At 33.8% G+C, this 16,995-nt stretch overlaps 1 protein-coding gene across 1 annotated transcript in view; it reads right to left on the bottom strand.

Moving 5' to 3' along the window:
* The window catches only part of LOC130444614 (MOXD1 homolog 2), a 109,270-nt gene that overhangs the window by 18,020 nt on the left and 74,255 nt on the right, over window positions 1-16,995 (bottom strand). Inside the window, exon 3 of the mRNA XM_056779848.1 lies at window positions 288-452. Within this exon, the coding sequence (XP_056635826.1) occupies window positions 288-452 (165 nt within the window). The remainder of the gene's footprint in view (window positions 1-287; window positions 453-16,995) is intronic.

Consider the following 16,995-nt stretch of genomic DNA (forward strand, 5'->3'; position numbering starts at 1 on the left):
AGTGAAAATTAGCGTGAAAATAAACATCAACTATGAATCGTGCCATTTTCTGAACGAGTTTATCGAACGCGGTTCGGCGAACTTGAGATTTTCCGAGTTTCCCAACATGTAGAGATGAGAAAATAGAAAAAAAAATCGGGGGATCGAAGAAAAGAGTTCGTGATTCATGCATTGTCTTTCCTATATTTCAGTTAATGGAAAAATGAAATAGGAAAACACGTAGCGGTAATAATTTTCGATATATATATTTTCAAACTGTGGTGTGATTATTAGTTGAATTGACTTACCGTAATCGGAATATCATGATGATCGCACGTGTTCAGTCTTCTTCTGAATCTTAACACCGTATGGGTACTATTTTCATAACCTAAAAGTAGTTGGTAGTCTTGACTTGGATCGACTTCCGGTTCTCTGTCTATCGCACTTCCGGGTGAATCTTTAACATGTCTGTCCTGCAAAAAACAAAAATATACATTTTTAAAAACAATTTACTTTGAAATTGAATACACAAAATGTAATTTCGACTTCAATAAAATATTTTTATACCATGCATATACTGAAATAAACAATTTCCATCTCTATACATCAAATTAGAACTTGAGATGAGTCGTAGAAAGAAGATAGTGTTAAACGAGACCATAATTATATAGTTCACCGTCTTCCATATGGTGTCGATTGAGTTTAAATCTAGTTTTTTCAAATTGTATACTTATTTCTAATTCGTGCTTAAAACCCATGTTTATTTACCAATATTTTGATAGACACATCTGGACACCAAATCAGTTTAACTGGATTTAACGAAAATATGAAAATAAACTAACATGCTGAATCGATTTATAGGTTATGTTTGATTAGTTTTGAACAGTTTTCAATCGAAAATATGTAAAATAAACCTTCAATACTATAAATTTTCAATTTGTTGATGGTGACACGGTTTTAATTTTTTTAAACGAATCCAAGAAAAGTCTACAACAACTTACTAGAAGTAACTGGCCTGATCTAGTACAGTAAAATGTCGGGTAGCAAAGTTTAAACGAGACTGTACGATCTACGGAGTCCAACAACGCAGTGATTAATCAAATGAGGTGGTGAGTCAAGAAATGTTAAAGAAAATCCACTGGATGGTCTTGAAAATGTTTTATAATCACGAAGATACTCCTAAAAGTATCTATCTTCACCTAAATACCGTGGTAGCTACTATATGAATGTGTTTATCTAATTTGAAGACTCAAATCTGTTAAATATTTGCTTGGCAGTTTTATTTGAAAGGTTTTAGCTTAAATAATATGAAAACTGAACTAGATTCTACTCTGGGTGGGACTTTTTCTTCATTATCAACGGTAAAATGTTGGGTAGCAGCGTTTAAACGAGACTGTACGATCTACGGAGTCCAACAACGCAGTGATTAATCAAATGAGGTGGTGACTCAAGAAATGTTAAAGAAAATCCACTGGATGGTCTTAAAATATTTTATAACCACGAAGATACCCTTGAAAGTATCTAACTTCTCCTAAAGATCGTGGTAGCTACCATCTGTACGTGTTTTTCTAATTTGAAGACTCAAAGTTGTTAAATATTTGCTTGGCAGTTTTATTTGAAAGGTTTTAGCTTAAATAATATGAAAACTGAACTAGATTCTACTCTGGGTGGGACTTTTTCTTCATTATCAACGGTAAAATGTTGGGTAGCAGCGTTTAAACGAGACTGTACGATCTACGGAGTCCAACAACGCAGTGATTAATCAAATGAGGTGATAACTCAAGAAATATTAAAGAAAATCGACTGGATGGCCTTGAAAATGTTTTATAATCACGAAGATACTCCTAAAAGTATCTAGCTTCACCTAAATACCGTTGTAGCTACTATATGAATGTGTTTTTCTAATTTGAAGACTCAAATCTGTTAAATATTTGCTTGGCAGTTTTATTTGAAAGGTTTTAGTCTAAATAATATGAAAACTGAACTAGATTCTACTCTGGGTGGGATTTTTCTTCATTATCAACAGTAAAATGTTGGATAGCAGCGTTTAAACGAGACTGTACGATCTACGGAGTCCAACAACGCAGCGGTCGATCAAATGAGGTGGTGACTCAAGAAATGTTGAAGAAAATCCACTGGATGATCGTGGACTGAGTTACTAGACATAGTAGACATTCCAGAAAGCATTTCACAAGATGGATGCCGCGTTTTCTTACAATGGAACAGAAACAGCGTCGTGGAGATATTTCCACAGAGTGTTTGGTAATGTTTCACAGAATTTCTGCACCGTTTCACGACTGATACAAAAGAAGGATCAAAACGATGGTTATGAAAGGGATAATCGGTTCCAAAAAAGACAAAGATCGTTGGTTCTGCAGATAAAGTCATGGTGACACTTTAGGGATACGCGTGAGATAATTTTCATTAATTGGGAAAGGAAAAACTATGAACGTCGAATATTATACAAAGTTCAAGCGTAGAAATCAATAAAAAACAACCAGCTCTCAGATCCGTTATTGCAATGATCAAAATTAACGAATTTAAGTTTGAGTTGATACCTCATGCGTCCTATTAGCCAGATTTAGCACTATTGGATTATTTTCTGTTCGGTGGACTTCTGGAACAATTCTCGTATTCTGAGAATTGGAATAGATTCTAGAACATTCAAAATTAGAGATTATTTCGAAAACTTTTGTTTTTTTTTTGAAAGATATTACGTCTAAGCTGTTAAAAGAGGAGTTTTAAATTGAGTACAGAAATTCTGGGGCGTTTAGGATCATAAAATTTTGATGAAGGGCAACCAAACGTGTTTAATTGACGATAAAAGGTCGAAACGTCTTCCAAACTACAACAAGCACTGATGTAATCATGAAGGTTCGTCAAAACGTCAACAATTCGATTATTTAAAGAAAATCATGACCTAGATTACGTCAGAAAAGGTTTAAAAACGCGATGATGATGATTTTTCGAGAACTTTTACATTGATGTATGTATTATTAACGATTTCGGGGGAAAAAAATGATTTTTTACATCAATAAAGTCTTTATACATATAATGTATAAAAATGTGTAACCATTAAAATGTCATTAGCAACTTTTCCGTATAATTTTCCGCAGTAGTTGCATGCAAATATGCAATTATTGTTATAATAAATTATTAAAAGAAATTTTTTTCTACAAGAAAAACGAATATACCATTCCACCAATATTTAATTCAATAATTACAAATGGAAATGAATCGAGGAACTTCCAGAACGTCCTTCGATTCCATATAAAACAATACAAAAAACTCCTGGAGAAGCTTCCCAGAAATATTTCCGATCAAGGTCTACTAACACAAATTTTAAGAAGATTTATAAAAAATTTTCGGTTTCGTGGAAAAGATTTTTCGTTTATCTAAAGTAAAACTTTTCGTTGAACGGATTTTCCTCGATGGAAACGTCTCTGAATCCTACTCAAACAGCTAGTTCCGAAGAAGTCATTTCTGGATGTTAATTACTACGAAAATTTTATTTAAAATGCGCTAGAAAATTGTTAATTCGATAATTTTATATAATACTACAAATTTTTGTGGAAAAAATCGTTTTTTTCATTTAATTATGACCCGAAATATCAATTTTTTTACTAATTTGATCGTTTATCGTTTTGTATTTTTCAAAATAACAACCAAAAAATGTAAATAAACTAAGTTTTTGATTCTAAACCAATTATATACGTCTTTGAAGACAATTTAGAAACTACTTTTTGTGTTATCAAGCCCTAAATTTATTGCTCTATCAGATAAAGTTTATGAGTATCTGTCAGACGATCTAAGTTCTTCAAGAAATTACCAATTAAGATTGTCAGAATGTGGATAATTGGATTGAATTTATAGACGGTCCTCGATTTATATTTATTGTTTATAATGATTGTTCATACCACTTAGGATGCAGGTCTACATCGCAATTCAGGTTTTTCCTCAACATTGATTTGCAAAGAAACTTTCTACGCCGACGGGTATAGTGAAATACAGTTTAACAAGCTTTACCACCATTTTCTATTACACAATTTGTACTACAACTGCTTGTTGAATCCCATTCTTCAACATCGTCACTCATTCTGTAATCGTCGTAACCTCGTTCTACTATCTTAAACCGATTGAAACCTTTTAGCAAAACACACAAACCGTCAGTCCACGTGGACTCATCATCTCCACTATTTACCAATGAAAAAACGTATTCCTAATCCTGTCAGCGGTCGTAAAAAAGTTGAAAATTGTATATTTTCATAGTAACATAGAAAATCTATTTCTTGGGGGGTGTTCAAGTCTTGAAGATCTGTTTTCCTTGGTATATAACAAGGACTAACTATACTTTCCCACACCATAAGGTGTTTCTTAATGTTTTGCATCTTCAGATCGCGTCCTAATCATCATTATCCTTGTAAATGACCCACTTAACTAGAAGCATTCGAGAAAGTTCAATTCCATTATCGTTGTTTCGATTGAAATCTGTGAATGTGTCTAGCGGCCACCACATAACCGTCGACTTGACTTCATTTTCTTGACAAGCCGATTATTAATAATGACCCAAGGCGTTACCTCGAATCATTAACTACAATTTATTCTTGTAATCGGTCATTTAAAAAAAATTCTTTACCCGCTACTCATTAGTTTGAGCTCGCCCTGTATTTTAACAATAAAAATCTATGACCTTTCAAAGAACGAAAGCTCATTATGGATACAAGACATTTTTGAGGTGTGTTTACAGTATTATTTTTAATTGATCTGACTCATGGTCGAACAAACTGGTTGATTATTTAGATAAACTCGATTAAGGTGATTTGGGTGACGAAATTTTTGAAGAAAATCCACTAGATGATCGTCCACTGAAAGCTGCGTGTAAAATAGGTGCTTCGTAACTTTCCATCGAGTGTTTGGTAATGTTTCAAGACTTCATACCCCAAACAAGTTTGCAAGTTCCAAAATTTAGATATCTGGTAAATCTGGTCAAGATGGAGACTGAATTTGCAAACAATCCGTAGATAAAACCAGAGGATTGCGAAGGGTTGCAGGTATCGAGTGATTCGTATAACGCGCGGAAACCTTCGAGGTTTCCACTGGTCTAAACAGGTTGTAGTCGTGATGTAATAGCTTCGGATTAAAGGGGTAATCTCCTAATATCCACCAACCAAAATTGATGTTGTGTATCAGCGTTTGTTTTTAGATTACTGTGAAGTGTTTATGGAACGTTGTGCACGTGTGAAGTCAAAGTACGGCAAATCGTATCGGTTCTAGAATGAAGTACAAATAATCCTGAAATAACTTTACTCCAACTTTTCGACACTAACTTTATAATTAAGAAAATGGAATTTAATGTACTTACCTAGTTTCAAAGTTAAAAGTTTCGTTATCGAGTTTATAATCAATTTTACTAATTTTCTACGTGTTTCCCTAGGAAATGTTATATAAGGTGTCCGATTAATGATTATTAGAACACCCGGTATGTGTATTTGCGAGTGGAAATACCGTCACCGATGAAGAAAGTTCAAATTGATTGTTTTTTAAGATACAATCCCCGTTTATAAAACGACAAAGATACTTTTTAGCGATAAACACAAACTTGGTAGTAAAACTTCATTCTAAAGTCATGCAAACTACCGAATCAACATAAAAGAGAACCAAGGTGGCCTTGGTACAAGAAAGAAGAGTGTCAATTATTTCCTCTTACGACGCAAAACGGCCATAAATTAAGGAGTGTTTTCTTATCCGAGCGACCACACATACACGGTGGTTCATAAACAATAGATTTGTAAGATACGCATGTTTGCTTAACTGTCAACTTTAATTGGATCGCGATCGTTTTTTAAGTAACTATCCGTTGATCTGTCCCCAACGGTTTTACTGTAGGGCTCAATTACCAGAAAGACGGAGACATAATAAAAAATTTATTGTCGTTTTTAGATATCAAACATCATAGAATAAACCTCGACTCGACATAAAAGTTTTATTAAGCTATTTCAAGGCGCGGAATTGAATTTTTGATACATCTAAATATCTAAATATCTTGTCACCACAGTATCCTGGAGCTACTGTGATTAAATGAACGGTTAAAATCATAAGGATCTGTGTCCTTGCTGATTTTTTTAACATATCTGAAGTCGTTTGGTCGACCTTCATGATGCTGGTCATTATTTTACTGTTGATAACGAAGGGACGGGTTTCAAACTTAAGTACGTCCCCGTGGAGTATCCTGGAGCTACTGTGATCAAATAAATGGTTATAATCATAAGGATCTGTGTCCTATTTGATTTTTTTCAACATTTCTGGAGTCGTTTGGTCGACCTTTATGATGCTGGTCATTATTTTACTGTTAATAACGAAGGGGCGGGTTTCAAACTTAAGTACGTCCCCGTGGAGTATCCTGGAGCTACTGTGATCAAATAAATGGTTAAAATCATAAGGATCTGTGTCCTATTTGATTTTTTTCAACATTTCTGGAGTCGTTTGGTCGACCTTTATGATGCTGGTCATTATTTTACTGTTGATAACGAAGGGGCGGGTTTCAAACTTAAGTACGTCCCCGTGGAGTATCCTGGAGCTACTGTGATCAAATAAATGGTTAAAATCATAAGGATCTGTGTCCTATTTGATTTTTTTCAACATTTCTGGAGTCGTTTGGTCGACCTTTATGATGCTGGTCATTATTTTACTGTTGATAACGAAGGGGCGGGTTTCAAACTTAAGTACGTCCCCGTGGAGTATCCTGGAGCTACTGTGATCAAATAAATGGTTAAAATCATAAGGATCTGTGTCCTATTTGATTTTTTTCAACATTTCTGGAGTCGTTTGGTCGACCTTTATGATGCTGGTCATTATTTTACTGTTGATAACGAAGGGGCGGGTTTCAAACTTAAGTACGTCCCCGTGGAGTATCCTGGAGTTACTGTGATCAAATAAATGGTTAAAATCATGAGGATCTGTGTCCTTGTTGATTTTTTTCAACATTTCTGGAGTCGTTTGGTCGACCTTTATGATGCTGGTCATTATTTTACTGTTGATAACGAAGGGGCGGGTTTCAAACTTAAGTACGTCCCCGTGGAGTATCCTGGAGCTACTGTGATCAAATAAATGGTTAAAATCATAAGGATCTGTGTCCTTGCTGATTTTTTTCAACATTTCTGGAGTCGTTTGGTCGACCTTTATGATGCTGGTCATTATTTTACTGTTGATAACGAAGGGGCGGGTTTCAAACTTAAGTACGTCCCCGTGGAGTATCCTGGAGCTACTGTGATCAAATAAATGGTTAAAATCATGAGGATCTGTGTCCTTGTTGATTTTTTTCAACATTTCTGGAGTCGTTTGGTCGACCTTTATGATGCTGGTCATTATTTTACTGTTGATAACGAAGGGGCGGGTTTCAAACTTAAGTACGTCCCCGTGGAGTATCCTGGAGCTACTGTGATGAAATAAATGGTTAAAATCATAAGGATCTGTGTCTTTGTTGATTTTTCTCAACATTTCTGGAGTCGTTTGGTCGACCTTTATGATGCTGGTCAATATTTTACTGCTAATAACGAAGAAGAAGTTTTCAAACTTAAGTACGTCCCCGTGGAGCATCCTGGAGCTACTGTGATCAAATAAATGGTTAAAATCATAAGGATCTGTGTCCTATTTGATTTTTTTCAACATTTCTGGAATCGTTTGGTCGACCTTTATGATGCTGGTCATTATTTTACTGTTGATAACGAAGGGGCGGGTTTCAAACTTAAGTACGTCCCCGTGGAGTATCCTGGAGCTACTGTGATCAAATAAATGGTTAAAATCATGAGGATCTGTGTCCTATTTGATTTTTTTCAACATTTCTGGAGTCGTTTGGTCGACCTTTATGATGCTGGTCATTATTTTACTGTTGATAACGAAGGGGCGGGTTTCAAACTTAAGTACGTCCCCGTGGAGTATCCTGGAGTTACTGTGATCAAATAAATGGTTAAAATCATGAGGATCTGTGTCCTTGTTGATTTTTTTCAACATTTCTGGAGTCGTTTGGTCGACCTTTATGATGCTGGTCATTATTTTACTGTTGATAACGAAGGGGCGGGTTTCAAACTTAAGTACGTCCCCGTGGAGTATCCTGGAGCTACTGTGATCAAATAAATGGTTAAAATCATGAGGATCTGTGTCCTTGTTGATTTTTTTCAACATTTCTGGAGTCGTTTGGTCGACCTTTATGATGCTGGTCATTATTTTACTGTTGATAACGAAGGGGCGGGTTTCAAACTTAAGTACGTCCCCGTGGAGTATCCTGGAGCTACTGTGATCAAATAAATGGTTAAAATCATAAGGATCTGTGTCTTTGTTGATTTTTCTCAACATTTCTGGAGTCGTTTGGTCGACCTTTATGATGCTGGTCAATATTTTACTGCTAATAACGAAGAAGAAGTTTTCAAACTTAAGTACGTCCCCGTGGAGCATCCTGGAGCTACTGTGATCAAATAAATGGTTAAAATCATGAGGATCTGTGTCCTTGTTGATTTTTTTCAACATTTCTGGAGTCGTTTGGTCGACCTTTATGATGCTGGTCATTATTTTACTGTTGATAACGAAGGGGCGGGTTTCAAACTTAAGTACGTCCCCGTGGAGTATCCTGGAGCTACTGTGATCAAATGAATGGTTAAAATCATAAGGATCTGTGTCCTATTTGATTTTTTTCAACATTTCTGGAGTCGTTTGGTCGACCTTTATGATGCTGGTCATTATTTTACTGTTGATAACGAAGGGGCGGGTTTCAAACTTAAGTACGTCCCCGTGGAGTATCCTGGAGCTACTGTGATCAAATAAATGGTTAAAATCATAAGGATCTGTGTCTTTGTTGATTTTTCTCAACATTTCTGGAGTCGTTTGGTCGACCTTTATGATGCTGGTCAATATTTTACTGCTAATAACGAAGAAGAAGTTTTCAAACTTAAGTACGTCCCCGTGGAGCATCCTGGAGCTACTGTGATCAAATAAATGGTTAAAATCATAAGGATCTGTGTCCTATTTGATTTTTTTCAACATTTCTGGAATCGTTTGGTCGACCTTTATGATGCTGGTCATTATTTTACTGTTGATAACGAAGGGGCGGGTTTCAAACTTAAGTACGTTCCCGTGGAGTATCCTGGAGCTACTGTGATCAAATAAATGGTTAAAATCATGAGGATCTGTGTCCTATTTGATTTTTTTCAACATTTCTGGAGTCGTTTGGTCGACCTTTATGATGCTGGTCATTATTTTACTGTTGATAACGAAGAAGAAGTTTTCAAACTTAAGTACGTCCCCGTGGAGTATCCTGGAGTTACTGTGATCAAATAAATGGTTAAAATCATGAGGATCTGTGTCCTTGTTGATTTTTTTCAACATTTCTGGAGTCGTTTGGTCGACCTTTATGATGCTGGTCATTATTTTACTGTTGATAACGAAGGGGCGGGTTTCAAACTTAAATACGTCCCCGTGGAGTATCCTGGAGCTACTGTGATCAAATAAATGGTTAAAATCATAAGGATCTGTGTCTTTGTTGATTTTTCTCAACATTTCTGGAGTCGTTTGGTCGACCTTTATGATGCTGGTCAATATTTTACTGCTAATAACGAAGAAGAAGTTTTCAAACTTAAGTACGTCCCCGTGGAGCATCCTGGAGCTACTGTGATCAAATAAATGGTTAAAATCATAAGGATCTGTGTCCTATTTGATTTTTTTCAACATTTCTGGAATCGTTTGGTCGACCTTTATGATGCTGGTCATTATTTTACTGTTGATAACGAAGGGGCGGGTTTCAAACTTAAGTACGTCCCCGTGGAGTATCCTGGAGCTACTGTGATCAAATAAATGGTTAAAATCATGAGGATCTGTGTCCTATTTGATTTTTTTCAACATTTCTGGAGTCGTTTGGTCGACCTTTATGATGCTGGTCAATATTTTACTGCTAATAACGAAGAAGAAGTTTTCAAACTTAAGTACGTCCCCGTGGAGTATCCTGGAGTTACTGTGATCAAATAAATGGTTAAAATCATGAGGATCTGTGTCCTATTTGATTTTTTTCAACATTTCTGGAGTCGTTTGGTCGACCTTTATGATGCTGGTCAATATTTTACTGCTAATAACGAAGAAGAAGTTTTCAAACTTAAGTACGTCCCCGTGGAGTATCCTGGAGTTACTGTGATCAAATAAATGGTTAAAATCATGAGGATCTGTGTCCTATTTGATTTTTTTCAACATTTCTGGAGTCGTTTGGTCGACCTTTATGATGCTGGTCAATATTTTACTGCTAATAACGAAGAAGAAGTTTTCAAACTTAAGTACGTCCCCGTGGAGTATCCTGGAGTTACTGTGATCAAATAAATGGTTAAAATCATGAGGATCTGTGTCCTTGTTGATTTTTTTCAACATTTCTGGAGTCGTTTGGTCGACCTTTATGATGCTGGTCATTATTTTACTGTTGATAACGAAGGGGCGGGTTTCAAACTTAAGTACGTCCCCGTGGAGTATCCTGGAGCTACTGTGATCAAATAAATGGTTAAAATCATGAGGATCTGTGTCCTTGTTGATTTTTTTCAACATTTCTGGAGTCGTTTGGTCGACCTTTATGATGCTGGTCATTATTTTACTGTTGATAACGAAGGGGCGGGTTTCAAACTTAAGTACGTCCCCGTGGAGTATCCTGGATCTACTGTGATCAAATAAATGGTTAAAATCATGAGGATCTGTGTCCTTGTTGATTTTTTTCAACATTTCTGGAGTCGTTTGGTCGACCTTTATGATGCTGGTCATTATTTTACTGTTGATAACGAAGGGGCGGGTTTCAAACTTAAGTACGTCCCCGTGGAGTATCCTGGAGCTACTGTGATGAAATAAATGGTTAAAATCATAAGGATCTGTGTCTTTGTTGATTTTTCTCAACATTTCTGGAGTCGTTTGGTCGACCTTTATGATGCTGGTCAATATTTTACTGCTAATAACGAAGAAGAAGTTTTCAAACTTAAGTACGTCCCCGTGGAGCATCCTGGAGCTACTGTGATCAAATAAATGGTTAAAATCATGAGGATCTGTGTCCTTGTTGATTTTTTTCAACATTTCTGGAGTCGTTTGGTCGACCTTTATGATGCTGGTCATTATTTTACTGTTGATAACGAAGGGGCGGGTTTCAAACTTAAGTACGTCCCCGTGGAGTATCCTGGAGCTACTGTGATCAAATAAATGGTTAAAATCATGAGGATCTGTGTCCTTGTTGATTTTTTTCAACATTTCTGGAGTCGTTTGGTCGACCTTTATGATGCTGGTCATTATTTTACTGTTGATAACGAAGGGGCGGGTTTCAAACTTAAGTACGTCCCCGTGGAGCATCCTGGAGCTACTGTGATCAAATAAATGGTTAAAATCATAAGGATCTGTGTCCTTGCTGATTTTTTTCAACATTTCTGGAGTCGTTTGGTCGACCTTTATGATGCTGGTCAATATTTTACTGCTAATAACGAAGAAGAAGTTTTCAAACTTAAGTACGTCCCCGTGGAGCATCCTGGAGCTACTGTGATCAAATAAATGGTTAAAATCATAAGGATCTGTGTCCTTGCTGATTTTTTTCAACATTTCTGGAGTCGTTTGGTCGACCTTTATGATTCTGGTCAATTGGTCAATATTTTACTGCTGATAACGAATGAGCGGTTTTCAAACTTATGCCGTATATGTTTTAGTATACTTTTTTTCTCACCAATTGATGAGAAATCAAATTCCGAAGAAAATTCAAGTATTTGAAGCTATTCCGTGACAAAAACACAGGTCAAAATGTTTCTCCCCGAAGTAATAAAAACGAACACACGTATAAAACTTTTCCTTTCACAATGAATAGCTATTATCGACAACGGCCGAACCAATAAGATTTTTTTATCTCTTTTTGTCTCGTTAGAAGAAGGACTAACCTTATGTTTTATCCGTTATGTAGGTAAGAGACAAGGGTCGATGGATATAAAGTTTAAGTGGCGCGGTCAATAGTATTTTTTTTTCTTAAAAATAACCGATTCAAACTAAATCTTTTCAAATCTTGACATTTCGTTGAAATATTTATTCACTAACGTAATTGGCGCGATCTATAGGATATACAAAATCAACCCTATCGCATTCTTATCGATTCTCGAATCCCTGGGAGTTACTGGAGTGAATAGAAATAAATCGTAACGTCTGAAGTTGATTTTTCAGTGCAATTTATCCTAGGTGTAGTGTCATTAAAGGTACACCAGGGAATCTAAATAATCTTTTCTCCTAATGGAAATGTAAAGAGTTTGTTAAATCTATGTCACCGGTGTTGATTACCAACCGAGTTGGAGAAATGTCTTTAGAGCGAGAGCTGAATTTATAATGACATGTACGTAGAATTCAATTCACTCGAATATAAATTACTTTTATGAATATTAAAAACGAATTTCGAATATCGTATTTACTATGAATTTGTTTGTTATATACTACAAAAAAAATTACGGATAATAGTTATTGTATAGCATTCTGTATTTTCTATAGAATCATTGCTTTAAGAAGCTGATTAAAAACTGAATAAAATTTGGTCTAATTTTCGAAACTTGCCATTTTTTCCATAACTGGCGTTGTCAATAGGATGTATAAAAACTGAAGTTACTTAATACCAAATCAAGTGAATAAAAACTGAATAAAATTTGGTCTAATTTCGAAGACTTGTTATTTTTTCCATAACTGGCGCTGTCAATAGGATATATAAAAACTGAAGTTACTTAATACCAAATCAAGTGAATAAAAACTGAATAAAATTTGGTCTAATTTCGAAGACTTGTTATTTTTTCCATAACTGGCGCTGTCAATAGGATATATAAAAACTGAAGTTACTTAATACCAAATCAAGTGAATAAAAACTGAATAAAATTTGGTCTAATTTCGAAGACTTGTTATTTTTTCCATAACTGGCGCTGTCAATAGGATATATAAAAACTGAAGTTACTTAATACCAAATCAAGTGAATAAAAACTGAATAAAATTTGGTCTAATTTCGAAGACTTGTTATTTTTTCCATAACTGGCGCTGTCAATAGGATATATAAAAACTGAAGTTACTTAATACCAAATCAAGTGAATAAAAACTGAATAAAATTTGGTCTAATTTCGAAGACTTGTTATTTTTTCCATAACTGGCGTTGTCAATAGGATATATAAAAACTGAAGTTACTTAATACCAAATCAAGTGAATAAAAACTGAATAAAATTTGGTCTAATTTCGAAGACTTGTTATTTTTTCCATAACTGGCGTTGTCAATAGGATATATAAAAACTGAAGTTACTTAATACCAAATCAAGTGAATAAAAACTGAATAAAATTTGGTCTAATTGCGAAGACTTGTTATTTTTTCCATAACTGGCGCTGTCAATAGGATATATAAAAACTGAAGTTACTTAATACCAAATCAAGTGAATAAAAACTGAATAAAATTTGGTCTAATTGCGAAGACTTGTTATTTTTTCCATAACTGGCGCTGTCAATAGGATATATAAAAACTGAAGTTACTTAATACCAAATCAAGTGAATAAAAACTGAATAAAATTTGGTCTAATTTCGAAGACTTGTTATTTTTTCCATAACTGGCGCTGTCAATAGGATATATAAAAACTGAAGTTACTTAATACCAAATCAAGTGAATAAAAACTGAATAAAATTTGGTCTAATTTCGAAGACTTGTTATTTTTTCCATAACTGGCGCTGTCAATAGGATATATAAAAACTGAAGTTACTTAATACCAAATCAAGTGAATAAAAACTGAATAAAATTTGGTCTAATTGCGAAGACTTGTTATTTTTTCCATAACTGGCGCTGTCAATAGGATATATAAAAACTGAAGTTACTTAATACCAAATCAAGTGAATAAAAACTGAATAAAATTTGGTCTAATTGCGAAGACTTGTTATTTTTTCCATAACTGGCGCTATCAATAGGATATATAAAAACTGAAGTTACTTAATACCAAATCAAGTGAATAAAAACTGAATAAAATTTGGTCTAATTTCGAAGACTTGTTATTTTTTCCATAACTGGCGCTGTCAATAGGATATATAAAAACTGAAGTTACTTAATACCAAATCAAGTGAATAAAAACTGAATAAAATTTGGTCTAATTGCGAAGACTTGTTATTTTTTCCATAACTGGCGCTGTCAATAGGATATATAAAAACTGAAGTTACTTAATACCAAATCAAGTGAATAAAAACTGAATAAAATTTGGTCTAATTTCGAAGACTTGTTATTTTTTCCATAACTGGCGCTGTCAATAGGATATATAAAAACTGAAGTTACTTAATACCAAATCAAGTGAATAAAAACTGAATAAAATTTGGTCTAATTTCGAAGACTTGTTATTTTTTCCATAACTGGCGCTGTCAATAGGATATATAAAAACTGAAGTTACTTAATACCAAATCAAGTGAATAAAAACTGAATAAAATTTGGTCTAATTGCGAAGACTTGTTATTTTTTCCATAACTGGCGCTGTCAATAGGATATATAAAAACTGAAGTTACTTAATACCAAATCAAGTGAATAAAAACTGAATAAAATTTGGTCTAATTGCGAAGACTTGTTATTTTTTCCATAACTGGCGCTGTCAATAGGATATATAAAAACTGAAGTTACTTAATACCAAATCAAGTGAATAAAAACTGAATAAAATTTGGTCTAATTGCGAAGACTTGTTATTTTTTCCATAACTGGCGCTATCAATAGGATATATAAAAACTGAAGTTACTTAATACCAAATCAAGTGAATAAAAACTGAATAAAATTTGGTCTAATTTCGAAGACTTGTTATTTTTTCCATAACTGGCGCTGTCAATAGGATATATAAAAACTGAAGTTACTTAATACCAAACCAAGTGAATAAAAACTGAATAAAATTTGGTCTAATTTCGAAGACTTGTTATTTTTTCCATAACTGGCGCTATCAATAGGATATATAAAAACTGAAGTTACTTAATACCAAATCAAGTGAATAAAAACTGAATAAAATTTGGTCTAATTTCGAAGACTTGTTATTTTTTCCATAACTGGCGCTGTCAATAGGATATATAAAAACTGAAGTTACTTAATACCAAATCAAGTGAATAAAAACTGAATAAAATTTGGTCTAATTTCGAAGACTTGTTATTTTTTCCATAACTGGCGCTGTCAATAGGATATATAAAAACTGAAGTTACTTAATACCAAATCAAGTGAATAAAAACTGAATAAAATTTGGTCTAATTGCGAAGACTTGTTATTTTTTCCATAACTGGCGCTGTCAATAGGATATATAAAAACTGAAGTTACTTAATACCAAATCAAGTGAACATAAATTGTTAATATCTTTCGTAGATTTGTTATGGTGAACCCAAAAGTGTAAAAAACAAAATATAGTTGACATATATATATATATATATATATATATATATATATATATATATATATATATATATATATATATAAGTAGAAAAGGTTGAGATGATAAAAAAGTGTTTAATTGATTAGATTTCTATATAAAGTCCGATTATATCGAAAATTTGCATGGAAATTACCTATAAATAGAACACATTTTCTTTATTTTGTTACCCCTAGATGTTTATAAGGGATTGTAAGGGCCTCGCATCAGATAACATTCGTTAATTACCTCGATTCGAAACGAAAAAAATTTAAATTAAATCCAAGTCGACAACGGAAGTTTGTAGGGGAGTGTAATTAATTACAAGTTGATGATTAGAGTCGTTGGCATTTTTTTTCCCAATCTTTATAACTTTGTAATTTATCTTGATAACACGATAAAAAAAATACTAAAGTGAATCTAATTATACAGCTAGGAAAAACATGGAATTAAAGCAATTAGAGAATAGATAAACTGTCATTTAAAAGTTTGTTTTGGCTGCTTTTGTTATCTTGCTCCCCAATTCTCCATATTGAGTCTTTTTCGATTTCTTGTTGTTAACATTTTTACCTTTCCTCGTAAGTTACAACAAACCGCAGAAAGGCAATTTCTAATTAGAGGAAAATATCAGTTTGAATGAAGTTTATAAGTGAAATAATAAAGTGCAATAGCTGCTGCGAACTTCGGTTGAAATTCCGAATTTAGGAACAATAAGACAAACAAAATTAATTAGCAGAAAGCGACTTTAAGTACATCAAGTATCGTCGTTTCTAAAGAACAGCAAATTAGGTGAATGGTAGAAATTGTAAATTACTTGTGGGTAATTTTTTTCTCAATATAATTAATTTGGAATAATAAATCTTAGTTACGGAGGTAATTTGAAAGGCTTTCTGATGAATGAATACAAGATGTAAATACGACAAAACAAATAACGAGAAATAAAGAAGATTTCCAATGTTTTTCTTTTCGAATGAAGATACAAAGATTAATAAATAGCCACAAACTTTTATTTTTTATTCAATTCTAATATTGACAAAGATTTATTACTATAATCGACGTGGTAGAAGTTAAAACGAATATCGATAATATACCCCATAAACCTCTGTGAAAAATTGTTCGAGTTAAGCAAACTTTCCAATACCAATACGACTCTTCTACACGTTCAAACTTCAATGCAAGTCAAATTATGCTTTTCCTGGAGTTCAATTTCTCCGAAGTGGGTTATTTACCCATATCTCGAAGTTTTCGGTATATAAATAATTCATGTTTCACCCTGCCGCAGAAGGCTTAGCTTCTTATCGAGAGGGCGGTAAAACTATGCCAAATAACCACCAGAAAGTTATTTATTTTCTCGGTTAGTATCTCGCATGTGTTAAAATAAATTTTCGGGAGTTCATTAACAAACTTGCAATTAATTATCTAACGAAAAGAAGACGGATATTTTGGAATATCGATAAAGAATAATGAATAAACAAATAATGTTTTAGAAAACCGTTGTGCTTGATATCAGTATCGTTTGAATATAAATTCGATTCAACTGGTTCCATATATAAATTCTTTTCGTTATATTGATGTACATTCAAAAATAATTATACAAAAA

The sequence above is a fragment of the Diorhabda sublineata genome, chromosome 5 (genome assembly GCF_026230105.1).
Source record: "Diorhabda sublineata isolate icDioSubl1.1 chromosome 5, icDioSubl1.1, whole genome shotgun sequence".
NCBI classification, from domain to species: Eukaryota; Metazoa; Arthropoda; class Insecta; order Coleoptera; family Chrysomelidae; genus Diorhabda; species Diorhabda sublineata.